We start from the raw sequence: 24,616 nt of genomic DNA on the forward strand, positions 1-24,616 counted from the left end.
ACGGTTGCGCAACTTTAAAATTAGACCCAATATAAGTTTCAAGTCATATAAAATTATTCCCTTTACAACATTAGCTCGCTATAAAACAATTAGTTCCTGCACAACAGTTGCGTGCCATAAAAGGACCTGTGCAACAGTTGAATACCAAAAAAAGACTTGCACAACTGTTGAGCTGCAAGTCTCAGTTGCTCTTCAAATGAAAATCAGTCTTTGCACAACAATTGCGCGCCACATAACACTCAACATCTCCGCACAATGCTTATTTCTATTTCCAACAACCAAAATAAAAGTTCTTAGTTAAAATTCTTCTCGAAATATCAAAAATCTATGATTTAACGAACGAATTCCAATGAATAAATGATTTCTTGATTCCATTAATTACTCACAATTTACGTTTCAATATTAAAACATGAAGTTCCTCTACTTTTTGTTGTATTTTTAGAACTCGGGAAAAATAAATTGATGATGTCTAAATTTGAAGTGAAATATAAATTATTTTATTGCTTTTAATGATGCCTCTGATATAATGAAGTCTAGCTGAGTGTTTTGAAAGAATTTTTGAGATAAAAAATAAGAAGTTTTTTTATTGGAATAATTGATGGTTCAATTAAAATTATTAAGAGTTTTTTTTGTGAGGATTCAATGTGAATTAGTGATGAATATTTAAATCCAAGTGATATAATCTGTCGTATAGCTCATTATAAGAATACCCGACAACAATGACTCTTATTATATACAATTCAAATCATGTTTATCATGTAGTCAGACTTTTGATCTTTTTTAATTACCAAAATATTATTCAATACATTTTCAACTTGATTTTGAAGGCTTTTGTGTTTGGCATAATTGCTTGCCACATTGGATTCAATTGTTATTGCATAATAATAAGAACAATTTAATTGTTCGACTAATGAGAATTCAAATTAATCATCCAATTAAACAATTGTAAATCCTTAGCAGATTCGCAAGTTGTCTTTAGTTATTTAATGTGTATTAATATGCAGTATTAAGTATGTGATTTTATCATTATTGGATTAGATAATTATGTTGGAATTTTGAGGGAATTGTTGATGTTTGAGAATTTTGATGAACTTTGAACTTAATTTCGGATAGTATAAGGAGTCGGAAATGATACATTAAGACAGCGTCATGTTGATTTGGTGCCTGGTGCACGTCGAATCCTACTTCACACCTTCATGGAGTCATATTCTTCCAATAGTACTTTCTAGCAATTTTATGGCAAAATTGTTGATTTTGAGGTTCAAACTACATACCCTGCTGTATATACAAAGACTTCATGAAATGTCAGGGCACTCTAAAGTGGGTCCTTAAAGGTGATGACTTATTGACACTCTATCAAATACATTGTGCTGCTTGGGATGGTCCCGATGTAGTTTATAGGCCAATTTAATTTTCTTGAGTGGCACATGGCTTGAAAAAATCTAAGATAAGGCGTTAGAAAGATTTCATGCTGACTTTGTGACAGTTCCACAATTAATTCTGCTATCTGGGTTTGATATAATGACTAAAACATGCTAAATACATCGCATAGGTCTTCTAAACGTGTTTAGCTACCGAAACTAATAACAGCTCTTCGATCAACTTTCATGTCAACTCCAAAACTTTTCACAATAATATTAATCTCATGACAATGCAAATTCGAAAATAAAATTTAATTTCCAAACTTTATTTTAACAAAAATATTTTAACTTTATGCCATATGTCCCTTTAGACAACACAAAACTGCATCTCTTAATTAAACAAAATGTTCAAATTAAATATAAAATTTATCACTAAAAAACGAACAATTCTAGTTCCAGTATATTCCCAAAATGCAAATTTTCACAATATCTCAATCCACATTATGCAGTCATTAATTTATCTATTAAAAGACAGAAAATATATTCATATATTCATTAACTAATAACGTTATATGTTCATTGCATAAATGAATATTATTCGCAAATTTGTTAGTCTATCTTCCATTGTTGCTTCTGTCACATAATAGCATTAATACTAAATGAGACAGAAGAGCTGAGTAGTGGAAAGAGTCATCGATTTCTAATTATCTCAATTCTCATAATCGCATTTGGATGAAATTTATAAAGTTTTAAAAATTATCACATCAGCATGCAGCATTGATGATATTATGGTAGGGGATATGCTGATACATCCGAAAGATGACACGCAAGAGATTAATTTTAATTGATCGATCAAATTCTACCCCTCGATGCTCATTAAACTTTTAATTAATTCTCATTTATTTTTTCCATCCACAGCACTGCCAGTTTTTGACACAAAACCACAAGATGTCAAGATTGCAATCAATGGATTAGCTAAATTTGAATGTATCGCATCTGGAAATCCACAGCCGTCAGTTTATTGGACAAAGGAAGGCTCACAAGAGCTGATGTTTCCAGATAACACTTACGGTCGTCATCATGTGACGTTGGAAGGAACCCTTGAAATTAAAACAGTCAAAAAAGAAGATGCTGGATATTATGTATGTTCAGCATTCAGTGTTGCTGGATCAGGAACAACGAGAGCATTTTTAGAAGTGAGTATTTACATATCCCTTTTGGGATTCTTATTTTAATGCAATTAAAAGTGATGGCAACAACACCAAAAAAAAAGTATTATTTCGTGTTGCTACTGCTTGTATATTTCACCATTAAAATAGAATATTTATGGCTCATATGTGCCGAGAGTGTTAATTTTCCTCATTTATTACATACAAATACACGTCCCATTCATATGTTGTGTATGCTATACAAATATTTTTTCACTCTACTTCGTTCAGTTTTTTTCATTCGTTGCTTTTGGATAAAAAGGCTGCTCATGACACACATGAATGTGAGTTGAGGGATTATAGATTGGAAGGTTGAGGTGGTTGTAGACGCAGTTTACCTAGATATGTTTTGGAATCAGAAGTGTTGGGTTGAAGAGATGGGAATTGATTGGATTTGGAATGAATTGACATTTTCATGTGCAGGATATATGTTGGAATCTTGGTTTGTTCCTCTCGAGATACTTTAACCTACCTCGTCTTATAAAAAGGCTTCTAATGTAGAGTAGCATTAGTAGTCAAGTTGTAAAAATATGAATATAATGAAGAACACACCTTATGAGCTTAGCAGCCCCAAGAATCGAATCCACTAGGTCACCAAAAGCTAGTTCCTACTGTCATTTCATGACTTACGATGATATCTGCTCTTTTGTTGCCCCAAACCCTCCATTATCATCCAAAATACCTCAAAAAAAATCCCAAAAAATACTAAACATAAAATCAGAAAATCTGCAAGTCCAAAACCCCCACCATACCCAACAAAACATGCTACAAAAAAGGAAACAACAAATGCGAAAAAAGCAGCACACAAAGAATATATTTTCATACAATTTTTTTTATGTATTGTAGTACAAAATTAAAGATTAATGTTTTGCTCGTCATTAAATCATCATGATGATATTCCTCTTTTTTTTTCATGAATCCCCCAATTTTTCCCTCTACATCCAGTCATTGTTATTGCCTTTTGTTCAAAAAGGAAACAGAAATTTTCCTATTTTTCTTTATCAGCACAAAAAAAAATGAGATTGCGTCGTCGAATATTTCCCAGAAATTTTTTTATTATGCGCTTTCCCTCAGCTTCAATTCAATTGTTTTGTATTGGATATGATGAAAATGGAAGTGAGGCTGTATCAAATAAATTGCTTCTCTTTTTTGGGTATTAAGCTTTATTGCAAATACAGATTTTCTTTTATTAACCGAGGAAAAATTTCTGGTTCTTTATTTTTTGCTGTTATTAATTTCTTTTCTGTAGTTTGGGGTTGTGCATGAATTCTGTCAATCGGAAATGGGATTTGGAAGGATTGTCTTTACTTACTTGCTTATTTAGCTAGGTATATAGGCCAATTTTGAGCTATGACCTCTCATAGCTGTTGCATAAAGCTAGTTCTATCACTGGCTACCTCTTAGCAGTTCCCAACTGCAAGTGCAATACTAGTGCGTTCAACAGCTTCATAGTATGAGTTCTTTGGAATTCCATGCAATCAATTGACGACATCTCTTAATGGCAGAGCTCGTAATCGACACATTTAAAGCAGCAAACTTGCAGCAATTGAAAGAAATCAAACCGACTCTGGTTGACTCATCTCGACTTTGAGCTCTGCTTAAGGGCGCTTCTACAGGTCTAACACATGCTCAGCCTATCAAATATTTGAAACGACTGGCGTTCTTTCGGATATTTTGTGAAATGAGTCAAAATTTAGTTTCTTCTTCGTGCTGACCGTAGTACAACCTAAAGACGAAATATATACGTCATATGGACGCTACATTATACAATTGGCAAGCGGTAGCCAGCTATAGAGCCAGCTTTAGGCCTCAACTGAGGGAGGCCATTGTCCACACTTGTTCTTTACGGCCAGCGAATAATAATATGGACGCTACACCCATTTCCTCAATTCAATACCTCATTTATGAACATCCACATTCTTAATATCCATCCATCCTAGAACTCTCCAAAAAAAACTGCTAGAAATAGGAAGCAAAACAAAATTTTCTCTACTTTTCTTTTGTTGTAAAAACAAAGTTTTTTATATCACAGCTGCCAAAAGACCCCTCTAGCCTCGATTTTCATTCATTTCCTTTTGTTTCACTTTCGCTTTCCTCCTTCTTTTGTACTTAACTAATGATTATGTCTGAAGAGCAAAAAAGAAAGAAAGAAAAACTTCGGGAAGTTATTAAAGCGTACCAAAAAAAAACAGTGACTTTAAAATTGCACACACAGCCTTTGTCTGTAAACTTCCATTGTGTCTTATCTTATCAGTTTAAATTATGAAAATTAGGAACGCAAAAAATCGTAACGAGGGTCCTTTGAGATTACAAAAGAGACATTCCAAAGCATTTAAATGTGTTAAAGATAAAGTGGATTTAGATTTATCGTGACTTCTTCCAAAGAGTTTCTTCCTTGCCGTATTAAACTTTCTTTTCATTTGATTTCGTTTTTTTCGTCGGAATGGAAATTTAAGAGATTTTTACTTAGAAGATAAAGCTAGATAAAGTCGAATGACAATCAAATAAAAATTTATTTATTTTTTTGTGATGACAATTTTTTGAGATGAAATTTGAATTTAAGAGGAATAAAAATTTTGTAAATTGGGGGATTTGATGGGATTTGTGGATGTTAAAGTTGTGTTGAAGACGTTTGAAGTGTTTTGGAATTTTTTGATGGTTAGGCTGACAAAATGTGACACTATGAGCGACATGATGAAGAAAATCGAATTTTGTGCTGTAATAATTGGAGAGAATCAGCTGTCATGGTGCAGTCAGGGCAATTTTGTGCTTTACTATCATATCGATAAAAGTGCAACTTATATTTGCAGTTAGCAATTTAATCGGGAAGTCTTCAATAGTTCAATGGTTCGAATGACATCCAAGATCCATTACTCGGAGTTGCTTTAGAAGCTATAATCGGGTTCGATTCCTAAGATGAAGAAAATATCTTGTTTTAAATCGATATACATTTATTTTTTATTTTTTACTACCTTAAAATAACAAGTGCCTTCCTTTTGGCCAGCTTCTGGTAAAATCTTTCAATTTAGCCATTATAAGATCATACTCTTGTAACTTTTGGACAACGCGGCACTCTAGCTATTATATTATGCTGTTCAGAGTCATAATTGACAGGACTTTGAGAATTCATACTCAAAAAGTCCAAAAAGACACATCAACTAGACCCCAGACTCCATAAAAGTCAAGTCTGTCCATCCACATTAAAGATCTACTATCTCTAGTTATGGTATTCTCTTTAAAAAATCTCAATAAATCCTACAATAAAGCTATTAAATTACATCCATAATTCTTCTTCTTCTGTCATCCATTCCATTTTAAAACACCAAAAGCCGCAAGCTCACTTAATTGACAGTATACTTAAAGCAATTTTCCACTTCCACTCCCCATTTGTCTCTCATTCTCGACAATATAAATAATCACAACTTTCAACTTCCTCATTTCTTGTCTTTCGACATGAAAATTGTTCATTCCATCCCTTTTCCTGTATAATCGAAGATAAATTACTATGAGCATATATACAGACACAATTCCTATCATATCCTATCGTATTAATCAATGCTATTCATTTATTAAACGACACAAAACATTAAAATAAGCCTGAAAAGTAGCAAAAAAGCACTTGGCATGTGCGTACGTTAATCCTCAAATAATCAAATTTTCTATTTTTCTAATGTCGAAAATTGAAGTCGTAGATAAATCAATTGATAAGGAAAGAAAAATGTTTGTTTAACCACAAAAACATGTAAATTGAGGGGATTATTTTTATTTTGTTGATTAAACAGAAGGGTGGCATTGACGCTATTACAGGAAGCATGCCCAAAATTACTGAATCAATATTTACATAAATTAATCATTCATTTACTCGAAATTCTGTTCTCAAAATACCTCTTTTTTTGTGTTATTTATAGGTAAATTCTGTTGATGACATACCACCACCAATTATAAAAATTGGGCCAACGAATCAAACATTACCGAAGGGGAGCGTTGCGACATTATTGTGTCGGGCAGGTGGATCGCCTACGCCTGATATTAAATGGTCTAAAGATGGTGCACCGTTGCATGTGAATAAACGCTTTGAAGTCATACAGAGTGGAACGTTGAAGATTGACGGTGAGTTGTTATTTTTAGAATTATTTTATGAATCATGTGATGATTTTGTCAGATTGTTTTGGAAAATTTTGAATTTTAAGGTCCAATTTTGAACTTGAAGATCAAATTTTGAGTTGTAAGATCCAAATTTGAACATGAAGACCAAAATTTGAACTTGAAGATCAAATTTTGAACTTGAAGATCCAAATTTTGAACATGAAGACCAAAATTTGAACTTGAAGATCAAATTTTGAACTTGAAGATCAAATTTTGAACTTGAAGATCAAGTATTGAACATAAAGATCCAAATTTTGAATTTACAGATCAAATTTTGATTTTTGAGATCAAATTTTGAACTTAAATCTCAAATTTTCTCATTTTAACCTCAAAAAATCTGACAAAAAAATCACCATAAAGACTTCTTTCTGTGTATAATTTTCATTCAATACAAAAAGGTTACTCAAAATGACTATGACCTTTTTCTCATGCAGAAAGCATCACATGCTGGGAATCATTTTCTCCTCTGCTATTTTTCATACCCAATTTCAATCTTATTTCCTCATCATCATCATAACTATACAACGAAATCAACTTGTGCCTTTATTTATTCGTATATACAAAGCGATCCGATAAAGTCTCGAAAAATACTGAGTAAATTGCGAAAAATAACTGAATGACGATGCAGTAATTGAGACATTTCGCTTTGGTCATAATGAGCACACGTTCATGTTTGTTTATTTGCCAGGAATCTCATTTTTTCTCTTTATTTCACACATATTGTTGAATATCTACAATCAATTCATTGTTTACTATAGCTGAATGTAATTTGTGGACAATTTTTTTCTCACTGGAATGGAAAAAATGTGCGTAAATTGCTTTAGGTATTGTCATGTTGTGATGATGATGATGCTGATAACTTTTTTGGTATTTTGTGGTTTGGAAAGAGACGGAAATGAGCTTTAAAATTGGGTTTTATGAGGTGGATGTCTGTTTTAATGTAGCATATGAATCTGCATCAATGCATGTCCTAGGATTAAAGTCTAGGGTATGCGACAGTCGATAGACTTGACAGGACAGTCGGCCATACCCTAAAGCAGCTTGAACCTTAGCATATGAGCCACCATCTAGGTATATCTAATAACTATAGTCTGGGCCTTGCAGCAGTCCATAGACTTCACAGGACACTCGACCATACCCTAGAGCAGCCTTAACCTTACTAAATATCCACAAACCATTCATAAACCAATCCTTATATTAAAGGTTATCATGCAGTCACAATCTAGCACATTCTAGTTATAGCTTTCAAATTAAAAATTATTTATTGTGAGCAGCATGAGTCATGCCTAATAACGCCCGTCATTCTGTAATCAAAACTAGATTTAGGCTCAGCTCACGTCATCTTAATCACAGCTTTAATTATCAGTTTACACAGACAATCGCGTGAGCTTGTTGTTTCACCCACAAACACCTCAAAATCATGAATATCCCGACCCACTAGCTACTAAAAATTGACGAAAAAAGTCTCGATTTCAAAAAGTGACCAAGCCACTAAAAGCAAAGGCTGAATAGTCACTGTAATTAACAATTAAAACGTGATTAAGAGAAAAATAAACACTAAAATTACGTCTCAGTGTACTATGTAATTGAGCATATATCTCTGATGAATTATAAATTGCGGTATGAATGAAATGCCATTGTGAATTGCGATTAAAATCATATCGCATGCCTTTTTTTTTGTGAACAACAAAGTAAAGAAGGCAAAAGAGGAAAAAAAATCTTTTTGAAAATTACCCGCGTGCCGGATTGATTCAATAATCGCGATATCCAATTGTCCATTAAAACTGAACATAGAGCATAGAATTGAGGATGATGCAAAAAAAAAAAAACGAACAAAAGTCAAAGATCACGACTCTATAATCAAGCATTACAGAAAAAAAAGGCATCCATCTCATGAAAGGGAACTAAAGTCAATTGAGCAAACATAATCAGGCACTTTTGTGTGGCACATACCTACTCAAATGATTGACGCTTAAATCTGTTAAATCCATTTAATTCTATGTCGGCCTTATATTTCATCTCATTATGTATTGTGCTGCTTTATTTGTACGGCTGTCTATGTACACAATAGTCAGTTCTATTCGCAATTATGTGGAATGGACATGGACATGAAGAGAATGGATACTAGGGGGATTGTTGTGGATGTGGACGAAATTATTGAGCTTTCATGAAGTCTGAGTTGAGTTTCTTGCTGTATCTTGGCTTGTTCGTTCCATCTTGACTTATTCATCCATCTTGCAGCCTCTCCCTTCAAGTTACATCCCCCTCCTACCCATAATGGTATAAGCAGATGACTCTCAATGGAATTCATTGAAGCAAAATGATGTCAAATAACCCATAGGCTGCACACGACCTAAAATACCTCAAATACCACAAAAGCATAGAAAAAAACTTTTTTTCTGCTTCTTTCATTCCATTCTTCTTTTGAATCCCTTTTTTTTATCAACATCATGTCTCATTTCGTTCCATTGACTCTCATCCTTGTATAAGCAATATACCATTCCGGAAATAGTTTTCTATCATACCATACCTTTGTTTGCTCATTTCGGGTAGCTGAACTGTGCAAAATTAGCATTTGACCGATCAAGAACTCTCTCATTGACAAAAAGTCAACAATGGTAAAAATGAAAAATGGTTTAAGATTAGAATTCAATGGTAAAAATGAAAAATGGTTTAAGATTAGAATTCGAAATGTGAAAGAGGTTAAATTAGTAGGAGACGGCATGACGATGACTGTGGTCAAGTGGAAAAATAGAATTAGTGAGATGTTTGATAAGAATTAATTGGGATTTTTTTTTTGGGTGGATGTGACAGTATGTAGGAAGATAAGGGATTTAAGTTATATGCAGGTGGATGGTGAGGATTTGAATAGTTAATTAAGCAGGATTAAAAGTTTTTCTTTTTTTTGGGATTTTTTTTCCTGATGTTGAAGAAGTTTTGTGGAATTTGTTAAGCTGATTAAAGGGAATAGTTAGATGATTATGTTGGAATGGAGGGATAAGATGGGATTTTGGGTTTGGGGGCTTGACTCTCTAAAATGTAGGAATTGTGACTTAATTTGTAGAGAATCTTTTGGGCAATGTTCCTTGAATCTTTGGTTTCTTGATCAAACGAGGAGCATGCTCCCCAGTAAGCTTACTATATTGCCGTTATGAGACATTTGAGTCAAATTGAAGACACTGTGATGTCAGATCACCATTAAGTCAGTTATTGTTTTTTCTGCTAGCATAATTTAATGACTGTATTAAATCGCATGTAGTCTGTCCACTCAGACTACCGCCTGACCCCATACACTCGGTTTTTTCATGGATTTTTATGGATAGTGTTCTTTGTCTCTTGTAAATGACGAGACTTGAAAAATAAATACTGAAATTTATTCTTCAAAAAATTGCACGATTTTGACTCAGCATAAAAATTTTACTATTTTAAATAGAATTACTACAATCAAATGTTCATTTCTTTTATCGTCGCTCAAAATCTCTCATAAATCCTTTTCAAAATGCTCATATCTCCCGATCTTTTTACTACCCACTTTAACTTCAAAGCGAGTTCTTATTTCAAAAAAATACATTTTTTTTGTCATTTTACTGTCTCTAAAGTAAGAATTGAAAGGAAAAAAGAACTTTAATCCATTTTTGATACTTTTTTAATGCTCTCGTTCGTTTTCAAACTGTTATTCGAAAATTTTCACCATGAAATTTTATTCTCCTGTCTGACGAGCAGCATAACTGCGATTCGAGACACTTTTAATCCATATATTTATAGCATAATACAACTTCTTTTTTTTATTATATATATTCAGTGGCAATTTTTTTATTATCATGGAAAGCATAATCTTCATTAAATAATATTCTATTCATTGAAGCTATGAAAGCTTTGAAGGCGAATGTTGAATAGGTAAATGTGATCATAACATGAATAAATGATAGTCATTAGCTGCACATTGTTTCAACAGTTTTCATTCTTTAATGTATAATAATATTTGAGTAGTTAGCAAGTTAAATGGGAGATGTTCAATTGTGATGTTCAATGGTGGAATCTAGAGTTTAGTGGCATATGTTGGCTCAAATCTACAAATATCAGAGTACTCGTCTATGACTAAGGATATGGATCCAATTACTATCGATGATTAGACTAAGACACAAGCTATTGTTACACATTGAGGCATTTATCCGCATTCTAAAGACCCTTGCAGTCTTGGGTCTAGGGTCTAATCTTGAACCTTCTAAATTGTAGGTCAGAATCTTATTGTTCAACAGATTCTGTTTAATCAGCTCCAAAAACCAAGACTGGAATGCTCATGCGAACATTATTACTATAGCATCGATTTCCACTTGCCCGGTAGGCACACGTCGTAGAAAAGGCAAACAATCCGACTCCGGACAAACGTAAATATGTCTTTAAGCTCCGATTTCACCGAATCTAGTCTTTGATGAGAGCCACGCTGGCCTAGGATCAGCTTTGTTATCTATTATGCACCTTATGACTTGTGTATCATTGCCATATTTCCTGTACATTGCTCCTAATTTCTCGAATAGCTTACAATCTCCTTGATCAGCTATATTAAAGCTATGCATCTTCAAAATTCCCAATTCCACAAGACATCATCCACAAACAACCCCCAAACTCAAAAGACTCAGTAGAAAAACTGCAACAAGAACAAGCAGGAAGTACACCAGATAACTCGAGTTTAAGACAATTATGCGGTGGTTAAGAAAAGAATAAGAATAAATTTCACACAGCAACACCTTTACTTTCCATTTAAAAAAAATGGCATCTGAAAGATGAAATTATTTCTCATGGCAATTTTCAACTTTATGCATTTTTATTGTATAGAAAAAAATGGAATGTGACTACATAAAATAATAATAAAATGTAGTTAAGACTTTTAATTCCATCTGTGCTGGATGATAAGAAAATGAAAATTATTGCACCTTTTTTGTGCTGTTGTTGCAACTAACGGCAGCAACAGTAGTTTGAATTGTTTTTAAAGTTTAGCTGGATTTTGTGAGAGAATTGCTGGGGATAAAAGGCTTTTGTCTTGTGCTGTGTTTAGGAGGAGAGTTTGAAGTAGTTGGAAGTTAATGTGCAGATGATATAAATCAGTTTTGTCCAAGTTTTTTAATGCCACGACACACTTTGGTGATAAGCCACGACAGTATGCAGATCAGAGCATTTTGGCGATGTACTGGTATGTCGGGCACACAGTCTGTATAATACTGGTCTAAATCCTTAATTCTGACTACTTCCAGCCTTACTTTCTTACTTACTGGGCAGCCATGTTCCTATGTTGAGCTTAGATTAAAACAAAAGGCTTTCCACCTAACTCTGTTGCTGGCAATGTCACCTAGCTTGTATGAAGTGTATGTCCGCACATTCCGGCCATCCAAACTTGACAAGCTACCACCTCAATACAATAGCTTCCAAAAAAGCTCTCACATTCCCTCTATAAACTGTAACTGTCGCATGTCGAAGCTTTATCAACATTCAGCTTCACTGACTCTCAAAAAACTACTCAAAACACTCTCGCAAATACTTCGAAACTTACAAAAAGCATCTCTTAAACAACATCAACAACACTGATGCACTTCAGTCACTTTAAGTACATAAAACTTCATTCTTTCATGCTTTTCATACTTGTACCTTCTTTTCTATTGTTCTTGAATTGAACGAATCGTTAAATGAGGATTTTTTTTTGTTGTTAAATAGCTTTATGCTGCTATTGAAGTTTGCCATAAGGAAAAAGATTGAATGGATTAACGTTCAGTTCCAGTCAACCACATTTATCAAAATAATTTCATTATAAAAAGTTCTTAATTAATTTAAAATATCTGACTTGTCTGTACCAAAAAAAAGGTAAATTTCCATCCTCCATACAAACTAGTCAAGCATGCATAAAGTCGGTAAAAAAAGTCCTCGCATGCACTTTACGCTTCAACATCAGCACAGCAGGAAATAATGCATGCGAATGTGGATGGAAAAAGTTTTTTGCCGACGCCGTATTGCATTGAATTACGGTAGTTTTTTCTCTTGTTTCACAACTAACTTTTTAAAACTACATACATTGTTCTGCAGATGAGGAATACAAAAAAAAATATTATTCAGTTTTACTGCTTTAGAATTTTCAACTTGCGGCAATTTAAACGAAGAAAGGAATTGAAAGACTTGAAAAAAGAATAGTGAACTTCTGAATAGTGAATGAAGCATAAAAATTGAGTTGGGATGGAATGGGTTGGGGTGGATAGAGCGCAGTTTTTGAGGAAATGCTATCTTCCTTACTTCACTGGCCGTTCTGATCAATTGTGATCCAAGGCTTCCCTTATATGGCATCTAAAGCTAGCTCTATAGCTGATTTTCGTCAGCCAATTTCCAATGTAAAGTTAACCAATATCAATTTTAAGGGTATTATTCCTGAAAATTTAAATACTGTCGACTTTAGTTGAAATTACTTTGAAAAAATACCGGCCAAAAAATGTTTGAATTTTAAATTTAGGCGAACTATTCAATGCTATAAAATTTTTAAGATGGATTCTGAGCGACACAAATGAAGGCAACGGTACGGATCTAAAAAGACTCCGCTATACCTCCTTTATTACCAATAAAAGCTCGAGAGACCCTTCTTTAAAGTCCGAACTAAAGAGTGAAGACGTTTTCGAGCTTGTGAGACCAAAGCCAGGCCGGCATCTAAAATGCAGCACGCTTGCAGTTCATTAAATATTGACTTGAATTCGACTGTTTGGGTTAATAATTGGGTATATTTTAGTCAGCATGATTGATGGAGCTGCAATCTACAATTTTAGGATCAATTAAGTATGACAAGTATCAATGCACCTTCTCTATCTCACAAATTCTGTGATTCTTGAGATTAAGATCCAGATATCCCATTACTGTCAATTCCCACACTAAAAATCCTATTCCGCCACCAGCGTATACCATCAAAAATCACTCAACATCACAAGAAAGTCAGCTATAACAAAAAAAAACTATGAAACGAGAAAACGATGCTGATGGGAAGCGGGGGGTTAAAAAGGAGCATAGAAAGATTTTTTACAATTTTGCGATAATGTTGCATAATAATCAAGATTTAGTGCTTGCGATTTCTATAGAGTATAAAGCAAAAGATGGAAGAATAATGAAGTAATAGTTGCTTGAAAAATTGTTCCTTTTTTTTGTCTCAAGTGATTTTGATGACGATGTTGATGTTGATTATGGCAATAAGCGAGAAATCCCTCGAGGTGAATTAATAAAACTATAATAATAAAAAGAGCTGTGACGATGATGAATATGAAAACAAGTGTGAAGCTAATGACATTTTTCAATCATAATAAACTTGTTATTTTTTTTTTTGAATGATTTTTTTTCAACATGTATAGCACAAAAACTATAAATAATGTCGGTCGGTGTTCAAAATAACGCACATACAATTTATAACTTTCACAATCATGGTAATGAATATTGATGGATATGTTAGCACTCATCGTCGTCATGTCGCTTAAATATGATTGAAGTGAAATTTGCGCAATAATCCTTTTAGAGAAGCATTGAATGGTTAAAATAAAAGTCTCGTTATTGGTTTTTAATCGATCTCTGAGCATGTTATAAAGGGTGTGTGAGGTTTTAACACTTGTTTTGTCACATGGGTTGGAATTGGAAATTGTTTTTTGCTTGTTATTATTGAAACAATGTTGCGGAATTGATTTAGATTGTTTGCATAATGTGCTTGCCATTATTTACTATGATTATTAGGTAATAAGTTATGAGAAATATTAAGGAATTGTGAGAAATCTTGAAAAAACTTTTCGAGGTGGAGAACAAAAATTCAATTTTTAAAAAACCGTTAAAAATTAAATTTTTAAAATTTCTCACAAAATTGATCAAAATCAGCCTCAATTTCACACCTGACCCAAAAATATTCGTCTTAACCATCTGTCCATAATAAAATTTTCTCCTCAATCAGCGGCTTTTTTTCGTCTGTTGTTGCCTATTATGTTATGAATTGTTCACACCGTCAATATGCAATGACGATAGCGGATCATGTTATATATGCGAATATATACGTACAATCATGATGGCAATAATAATATAAAATGTGCTGAAGCAAATCAATTAGATTTAACGTGCACTGAACTTTTCAACTTTTTGTTTTTCCCTCTTGTTGTATGTCCATGTCTTACATACATACATTTTATACAATGCGGTAATGAAATCGTGATTTTTAATGGAATTAATGTTATTATTTTTTTTTTCTCTTCTTTCACATTTACTTGCCTCCTCAATTCTTTAAATGCTGTTTGTGTACAGTTTTTTTTTTTTGTTTCTGCTACCAGATAATGGTTGAGCCATTATATTTTCACTATACATTTTCATAATTGCTTTTTATTTAGTTGCCACAACCAACTTTAAGCGTGTTGAGATTTTTTAATTAAATTTTTTTTTTTATAAGAAATGAAGAAATTCACAGAAGCTTTTAGTATTCCTGCTTTATTGAGATGAAGTCTCTTTAATAATTTTTAGCAGGGTTTTGTGTGGGATGGGATTTGACATTTTAGAGGGGATTTGGCTGGGATTAATGAGAATTTATGGAAATTGAAGCATTCACTAATTTGAACTCCTGGATGGTGTATCGTGTAGGAACCCAATGCTGATATATTCACATTGTAGCATAAAAAGTCTCGCGGGTAGGCAAAGCTTAGCCAGGCCTACATATGAGAGATCAATCTTCAGCGGCTAGGCCAAGCTTCGTTTGGCATATTTTTGAGGGATCAAGTTCCAGCGGGTATAGAAATAGAATAGAATGTAGAAATTGTACAAAATATTCTGAGCAAAATGGTTTTGCCCCATATAGGGATCAAGCTTTTATAAGTGGGTAGGCAAAAATAGCCATAAATCCAGCTACAGCCCGACTTGACTCTTCCTTAAAGCTACATTTTATCAAATTTGGCTTGATGTCGGCTTATTGGTCATTTATATGCTGTGTGCCTTCTGAAACAGGCCAATCAGGATCTCTGACTTCTCTTTGATAGCGTTTTAAGCTTATTCTATCGTTGGCTATCATTTGCTAATTCCTAAATAATTTAGCTGCCAGAAAAGTGATCCGAGAGCCTTTCAAACGTCTCATAAAGACACTAAACCCAACAAAAAGCGCTTCAGTTCCCCCAACACTTAACCAACTCACCACAACAATTCTAACAGACTCACTCCTTTCTTCATTTTTTTCATTATCAAATGCTACTGAAAAGAGGAAGTCAGTGTAGTAACATTGAGAACATTAAGTAATGTAATTAAATCTTCAAGATCATTTTTTTTCTTCTGCCTTGCCATTTTATTCCCCTCCTTTCTGATGTTCATTATCATCATTTTTGCTGGTTTTTTTTTGTGCTTCATATTCTCATTTTATTAAGTCCAATAAATAATATTTCAACATCTCTCATCAACAACGATTTATATATAAAAAAAGCCGTAAATAAATTTTTTCCACTTTTCAACTCGTTGAATGTTGAAGGAATTTAAAAAGGCAGAAAAAAGCAATTTTTTGTGCTGCACAATTTTCCACAGGAAATTTTCAAGTACAATAGACGAGAAATCCTCATCAACTCGTGTTGCAAAAATATAAAAAATTGAATTTTCCGAGATGCGAATCAACAATAAATGAGAGAGGATGAATAATGCGCTATTTGAGATGATGCCATTAATGCCTGAGCGAGTTGAAAAGAATTTTTTTTTTTGCAAATTGCATTTTAATTTTCTTTATTCAATTTTTTCATCCCTCATCCTGCCTTTGCTTGGTGGCTGCTCGGCTGCTGTTCTATTTTCATCATAATCATCATCCTCTCATCATCATCCATATGAAAATCGACAGTGTAGACAACAAACAAAAGAGGAAGTCAAACAACACAAAACAAAATAAAAAATGAAATGAAAAATATTAAAGGGGATGAACAAATTTTTTTTTTATTCATTCTTTGGTTAGTTCCAGAGTTGTTATTGATGATTAGTAATAGATGAGGTCGCGATGAGTTAGGCTGATGAACAGGGTTGCATCGAAGGCGGGATTTCGGGCGTCATACTTCAATTACTACGGTTTTTCAAGAAATAAATCCCAAAACATTTCTAACTCTGCAGCTGTTGACGAGGTTCTGTTGTTTGACTCTAAAAACAGTCCTTCTTATGTGCGGTTCAACTCTGAAAGACTATACACTGCCGATCATACCAAATCATTGAATTATTATCCTAATTGACCACAGCAGTCTTCATTTCACGTTTTGAATAAACAAATTCTGGGGTCTGTGTCCTAAGTCATTGGTCAGAATTGATCATATTCTCCAAATGATACAAGCTTATTTCCTTACCTCGCTGACTGGACAGATCATTTGTGATCCATTGCTTCTCTAAGTTGGCGTCTGAAGCTGGCTCTATCGCTGGATGCCCTTTGCCAATTGCCAATACAGTATGCTATTGGAACAGGCAAGTTCCACCATTGCCAAGTTCATAACCGGACAAATGGTCGGCCAGTTGCAGTCATTTTTACTTGGTTTCATGGAAAAGTCGACTTGAGTCTCCTTGACTCGATATGAAATTCGACTCGATTTCGAGTTCAGGTTTAAAATCTTAATCAACACTGATCAGGCTCTGATTGATTATTAACCCTATAAAATCCCCACACGACAACCCTGCCTAATTCCTTTATTTGTAGGAATGATGGAATAAAAAAAAAATCCAATTTCACTGAGTGCCTTTTCATATTTTTAAATTCATTATTGCGCCGTTCTGATTCGTCCTATGCCGATTTATGCAAACTATAAGTGCTTTAAGAGTCACTCATAACTTCTTTGCGTACTTCTTATTTTTTTATTATTTTTCATTTATTTTTTTGAGGACATGGAAAATATTTAATAACGAAATGAAAATAAATTGGATGATGAAACGGAAAGAATGAGAGAAAGGGAATGTTGCAAAAAAAGGCTAAAATGAGATTATAAAGGAAGTGCCTTTTATTGTGACGCGTAGAAGTGAGAAAAAGTATTTATGAGATTTATATTTCAAGATTTTAATAGAGTTTTTTTATGAGATGAGAATTTTAAGTAAGTTTAAAGGATTTTTGAGGGTGTTGAAAGGTTTATTGACAGTTGATTCATTAGGAAGGCTGTGGAACGTCTTCTAACAGAGGCTAGCTCAAGTTGTGTAGTCTCCTAAATCTCGAGTAGCCCATACAGATTGACTAGATTGTTATTAGAGTAATTATGGTTGGTTTACAGTGAAGGGGTCGTCAGCGGAAGGTGGTAACTTGCGGAAGATCGACTTGCAAGCCTCAAAACCCGGCTTTTAACTATTCTGATTAGTAGAAGATGGTCTATACTGCTAGGACAACGTTTGACAGAAGATGGCAACCTGTCGAAGGGCCTACCAACATAGAGTGAACCCTTAAGCTTAAAAACCAACGATTTGCCAACTTTACGTGCAATCTTGAGTCGGTTTTCTTATATACCCTCATTATCAGCACCCCTCTCCCAAAACTATTCCCAATTAATCAATTCCATCTCAAAAAGTTTTGAAGTGTTTAATTTGAATCATGAAATATGTCTGAAATATCCCTTCAATCTCCCTTTTCAACATCATCATAATCAACTTCAAAAAAACAAAGCAAAAAGTTTCTTTTAATAATTCACTTTGATGGACAGACGTTGCAAAACATTTTATACATCTAAATCTCATTAATCTCATTTCATTAAAGAATATAATTCAAAAAAATAAATCTACGATAATTACAGAAAAATTCCCATTTTAATATTTTTCACTAATTCATCAAGCAGTCAGTCATTGTGAAAAATCACATACCGAGAGAAACGACAAATGAATAATATGCAAAAAAAAAAAAAGCTATTCGCCCCCTTCCCAATCATATTTCCTGCTCTATTATATTTCACTTCGATTCTATTGTTAAACATTTCATTTTCATGCTGAGAAATTAATTTTTTTCTCTTCTTTTCATCATCAACGTGTGGATTCTGGTATTGAAGCTATAAAGTGCCTCATGTTGTTGAGAATAATGAATATGTGAATGGGACTTGATTGTGAATGAGTCCATGGTTGGGAAAAAATTATTTTTTGCTGGTGGCAATTTTTAAGCACGACCAGAAGTATTTTGAGACTACCAACAGGGATTAACTCTTGATGAATTTTGACTAGAGGCTATGAATGAATTTGAATGCTCGAATGCACAATGGCACTGAATTAAATCTAAAAATTCAAATTTTTCTAACTTTATTTCATTTGAATTCTCAGGATTTCATGTATGATATACCATGACATGCAATAGATGTCACCTGATGCTGACTTAATCGCCGGCTTACACTTGCTGAAATTCTCAATGCCATGAGCAACATTATCTTTATCTGATACATCGTAAATGACACAAAATGCAATGTTGTCAGCCATTTAGAAGCCAAATCTAGTTTAGATGGATTTTATGTTGATTTTATGACTTGCTTAGCTGCCTATTTATGCTTTATGTCACAATGGTTAAGAATCAGAGCCCGAAGTCGACTTTGAATTTTGCATTAAGTTAAGTCGATTTTCATCCAAAATCCGAGTCGAGTTGACTTGAAGAGACTTTGAGTTGTTTCTTTAAGTCAACTTCCAAGCACACCTTTTAATCCACCCCTGTCTAAATCGATCGTATATTAATTTCATAAAAATATTTCCCATTATTAATATGTTTTTCTTGAAAACTTTGATTTGATTTTCATCCTCACTCAAAAGAATAGAATGAAAAACTTTCTGTTTGTTCCATTTTCAATTTTTCTTTATGTGGCTTTTCTTCATACAACTTCTTCTATTTTTATTCGGTTATTGCTCAGCTCGCCTCCGTGTAGTTTTAAAAGAAAATATTGGAATAAATTAATTTTTGCAACAAAAAAAAGAGGAGGGAAAAAGTTTATTGGAAAACTTTTGAATTTATATTTCTTACCATTTTTTCCATCCTCTTTACAAGGCTAATAAATTTTTCAATGAATCTTTTCCTTATCGTCCTCACGTCCTTTTCATCTCATCTCAAAATAAAATAAAAAAACAAATTTTCCATTCATTCAATATGAAAAGTTTTCATTCAATATCATGTTTGGGAGGGTTGGTTGGGAATGATGGGTACTCGAAATGGTGGATTAATAATTCGTTGCAAATCTCAAAGTCGACTTAGTCGACTTGGTCTCGAGTTGACTTGAGATGACTTGAAATCAGAGTTTGAATTTGACTCGAATTTTGTATGGAGTTGAGTCGACTTGAGAAGGTGTTTCCATACAAAATCCGAGTCCAATTCGAGCTCTGATTTGGTAAAATTGAGCAATGTCAAGTTATTGATTAGTTGGAGCCTAGTTCTAACTGATTTAAGGCTACTTGAGCTAGTGTTCGTAAGAAGCGAGTTTAAAAGCTCAAAGACACTCAAATTGAAGAACCAGAGGGTTCCATGGGTACCCATACCACCCCCCCAATTCCAAATCTACGTCATTCCTGCACAACCCCCTACCCATCCAAAAATCAAGAAAGATGAAGAAGGAAGCAAAAAAAAAGCTAATAATAATAAGAAATTACAAAAGAAACGAGCGCAAAAGTTGTGGGTGGGAAGCATCAAAATGGATGAATAGAAGGCAACGTCAAGATATGAGGAGATAAGGAGAGGGTAGGAAAGGAATATTAAAATATTAATATTCCTTTGTGATGGCTTTTTTTTTCCTTCTCTTCCTTTGATAATAAGCGCTTCTCCATTTCTTATGGATGAATATTTTCCATGCCATGACTTTGGGGCATGAAGAATAAGAATGAAAATGCTTTAACTGTTCACAAGTAGATGTGAGGAGTGTGAGGAGGTAGGAGGGTAAAATTTTCATAATTGGGTACTTTAATATTATACAAATATTAGATTACACAGAAAGGAGCCTTTATGCTCATTTTATGCTATCAATATACTTACATACACATACATAGCAAATAGCAGTTCTTATAATGAGATTTTCATCATTTTTTTTCTTCTCTCCCTTAATGACATTAAAATATGTATAGATCTACATCCTGAAGATTCCGGCATGTACACATGTACAGCATCCTCTGAGGGCAGAGAGACATCATGGTCTGCAATGCTTACGGTGAGTTTTTTTTTTAACATTATTTATTTTACATATTTTTGTTAAGGGTTGGATACTTGTTATGAAATTTTATGGGATGAAAGAATTTAAGGAGGTGATTTGCATTGAATGATAAAGGATGTGTTCGAAATTGAAATTTAATTCGGATGTTTAAGAATATTGATAGGAATTTGGGATTTAAAGGGGAATTGTTGGGGCTTTTTGTATGCTTTATTGACACTACTATGTAGAGTGTGAGTAGAGCCAATTTGTCTTAATGCATATAGGTCTTTAATAATGTACTCATGATTGAGTGAGTCGAAGTGTCTCGGTCGCGGAATGGTTTAGTACTTTGGTACCTAATTATTGCAATACCGACCCTGTGATCATGGGTTCGAAGCTAGGAAGGAAAAATTTTGTTACTTGTCCTTTTTCGAATTATATGTAGTGGAAACACGGCTCACAGCATTGCTGTGAAGTCGTCACACAGTAGTGTCATCATATGAGTGGTCCATCTAATGCAAGTCCAGTATACAATCACAATGATCTGAATAATTCTGCCGGTGTTGTCTCTGATCTGTTGCAAAACTCGGTATTTTTGCCAGAATCATGCCATCCTGGCTGATTTGATGCTGGACTCGGTATTTATGCCAGAGTCACATATTTATGTCAGATTCACGCAGGTCTGGTGCAGAATCCGATTAATTGACTTGTACATTATAATACATTTCAAAGTATAACTAAAGATCATCTGGGATAATTCAAATTAACATCCAGCATCCAATCCTAGTTTCATTCAAATCATCCTCCAAAAAAAAACCCAGCGAGAAATAAATTTGCAATTAAAATTAATGAAGATGAAGAAGATGAGAATAAAAAAATCCTTTTCAACATGCAACGAATGCATAATGAAGTCAGAAAAAGTTTTTCGATGAACAAAAAAAAATTTTATCTCTTATAGCACACTAGAATTCATCCATAATATTAGCATGTAGCCAAATTAATTCATGATTACTATTGCATTTTTAATAAGTTGCTATGCTCACGAATATTCATTTCTGTTTGTTCATTTCAGGTCGAGAAGAGCTCTACAAGTGCACTGCATCGTACGCCAGACATTAGCATGCTACCATCGTCACCGAGTGAGCCAAAGCTAGTGAATGTGACGGCAATGAGTATAACATTAGCATGGAATAAAGTTCAACCAAAGCAGAGTGGTACGACAGCATTTATCGGATATACTGTCGAGTATTTTAGTTCCGATTTACAATCGGGATGGGTAAAAACAGCAGAACGAGTGCCCAGCAATGTTGTCACGGTATGTTAAAGTTCTTTTCTATGCATACATACATAGGATACTTCGTTATGCTCTTTTTAATGTTTATCGCGCATAAAATTTTAATTTAGAACAGTAAACAACTTCAATTCGCTATGATTGTGATCATGGCAGTGAATTTACTGTTCATATATTCAGACTAGTCTTTGCGCTAATGTGCTAATTGATATTTATCGTCTTTTATGGACGTCTATTACATGCTCACAATGCGAAATTGTCAATAAATTATGGACTATAGCATATGTGTAGTAAAAAAAAATAAGAGGCATTCACTCTTTTATTTTTATTTTTTATTATCTTCAATCCATTCATTTTGACTTCATTCACTAGACTAGTCAGAAGTAAAGTTGTCGGGACAAGGGATGGATAATGATATTGGAATTCTAGAAATATTGGAATTTGATTCAATTTCAAAGAGCTACATAGTGATTATTCGGATAATCGGTCAAAACATGGTTCTTTATTTTGGGAGCCGATATCTATCCACATTCCCGGATTTACCTCAAAATGATAAAATTAGCTCGAACTGCACGTATCAGCTAATCGATCAAAAACTGGTACCAGGTCAGCGAGACTGGCATTGTGTCAGATGCCATGCTAATCCGATAACAAGTCAGAGTTCTGCCGACATGGGCCTGAACTTTGGATCGTTTAACCAATTTTTGCTATCCGGATGATTAAGATGGAAGCTGAAGACAGCGTCGTGCCAGCTTGGTTAAAATTCATTGTCAAATACAGCTTTACATCGACCTGATGTCGACTCAATGCTGTATCCATTCCATTTGCATCCTTTTCCTGCTACTCAGTATATATTGAGTCTTAAGGGCATGTATAGCCATAATCAAAGGCACATCGAAGAACAAGCTATAGAAGTAGAGATGTCTCCTACATCTTTAAAGTAAGCGGCCAAAAGGACCAATGAGATGAATGGCTTTCATTTTAAATAATTCTGGATACGCTTCTATATACAGCTACATATATGATATAGGATGTAATAAATAATCATAAAGCTATTGATAAATCTCAATAATTCTTCCCTCCCAAGTACCCATCCCCATTCCATCTCGGCGACGTTCTTAAAGTCACTTTCATTACACAATTACATCACTTAAGCAACATTAAGTAAGCATTAAAAATCAGCAGATAGCCCATAAGGAAAGAAATAATTGCAATCATTGAGCTTAAAACAGTGATAAATAAAAGAGAATTGATTGTGAACATAATCAAATCTCACAATAAAAGCTAGAAAGAGCAACAACTCGTTGTATTATTTTTAATAGTTTTTCGCTGCTACTGTTACTAATGATTTTATTACCACAAAAGGCATTAATAATATTTATATAAAGAATAAAAATTATGTAGATCCATAGATGGTGGGAATGAGAAGTAGACAGACACAAAAAAGATAAGTTTTTTAGCCTGCATGATCAATGGGATGTTAGGTAGGAGGTTTTAATGTGACTTATGGGAAGCGTTTGCAAAATCGCTTGTTCTAAAAGACACTAGGATATAAATTATGGATTTAGAATCATTAATTATTGCCTTTTTGTTTGAGTATGTTCGTGAGATTTATATGACTTTCATAAGATTAGACGAAATTTGCCGAGATTTGTCTTCTACAAAGCTTGATTGTCTCAAAAGGAACAAATGCGAAAAGATTTTCAAAGAGAAATTGATGTTGTTTGCTGACTATTATGTCTGCAAATGTGGGTGTCAATGAGGCAACTAAAAGGTAGATAGAGGTTGTGTTGAAATTTATTGAAAGTTCTCAGGGTTTGGATTGGGTAATTTATGGATAATGGCTTGGGATGACACGAAGTTTTGTTTTACTCGAAGGAGCACTTAAGGTGTCATTTGGTTCTTTTGTTGGATGTTCTAAAGATTTGGAAATAAAGGTTGAAAGGTCGTCAAAGTTTAATGAATTTTGAATTTTTGAAAGCCGTTAAATTTTGAACTTCCAAATGCAGTTAAATTTGAATTTTCGAATGCTATTCAATTTTTAATTGTTAAAAGCTGGTGGATTTTGAAATTTTGAACGATTGGAACTTTAAAAATCGGTGAATTTGAATTTTTGAACTCTGTTGTATTTTGAATTTTTGATAGCCGTTAAATTTTAAATTTGGGAAATCATTGTTTTTTGATATTTTCAAAGACATTTAACTTGAATTTTTGATAGCTGTTGAATTTGGACTTTAGAATTTAACTAAATTTTGAATTTTAAACAGTCGTTAAATCTGAACTTTAGAAAGTCGTTTAATTTGAATCTTTGAAAGCCAGTAAAGTTTTGATAGACTCTGAATTTCAAACTTTAAAATTGGCAGTCAATAAACTGTTAAATTAGGCACATTACCAGCATGATTCCTCACAAATTAACACTAAACAAATCAACATTTCAAAAAACAAATTCAATCAAAAGCAGAACTCAACCCAAAAATAATTCATTCATAC

The 24,616-nt window shown here is 33.6% G+C and overlaps 1 protein-coding gene across 5 annotated transcripts in view; it reads left to right on the forward strand.

The window, feature by feature from the left end:
- robo1 (roundabout 1) overlaps positions 1–24,616 on the forward strand; it is a 170,445-nt gene that overhangs the window by 117,931 nt on the left and 27,898 nt on the right. For all 5 annotated transcript variants that reach the window (XM_070647020.1, XM_070647015.1, XM_070647018.1 and 2 more), the window contains 4 exons: positions 2,280–2,557; positions 6,478–6,679; positions 20,771–20,853; positions 21,908–22,150. In XM_070647020.1, the coding sequence (XP_070503121.1) occupies positions 2,280–2,557; positions 6,478–6,679; positions 20,771–20,853; positions 21,908–22,150 (806 nt within the window). The remainder of the gene's footprint in view (positions 1–2,279; positions 2,558–6,477; positions 6,680–20,770; positions 20,854–21,907; positions 22,151–24,616) is intronic.

This window comes from Chironomus tepperi, unplaced genomic scaffold (genome assembly GCF_022539635.2).
Source record: "Chironomus tepperi strain 1889 unplaced genomic scaffold, CSIRO-AGI_Ctep_v1 contig_369, whole genome shotgun sequence".
NCBI classification, from domain to species: Eukaryota; Metazoa; Arthropoda; class Insecta; order Diptera; family Chironomidae; genus Chironomus; species Chironomus tepperi.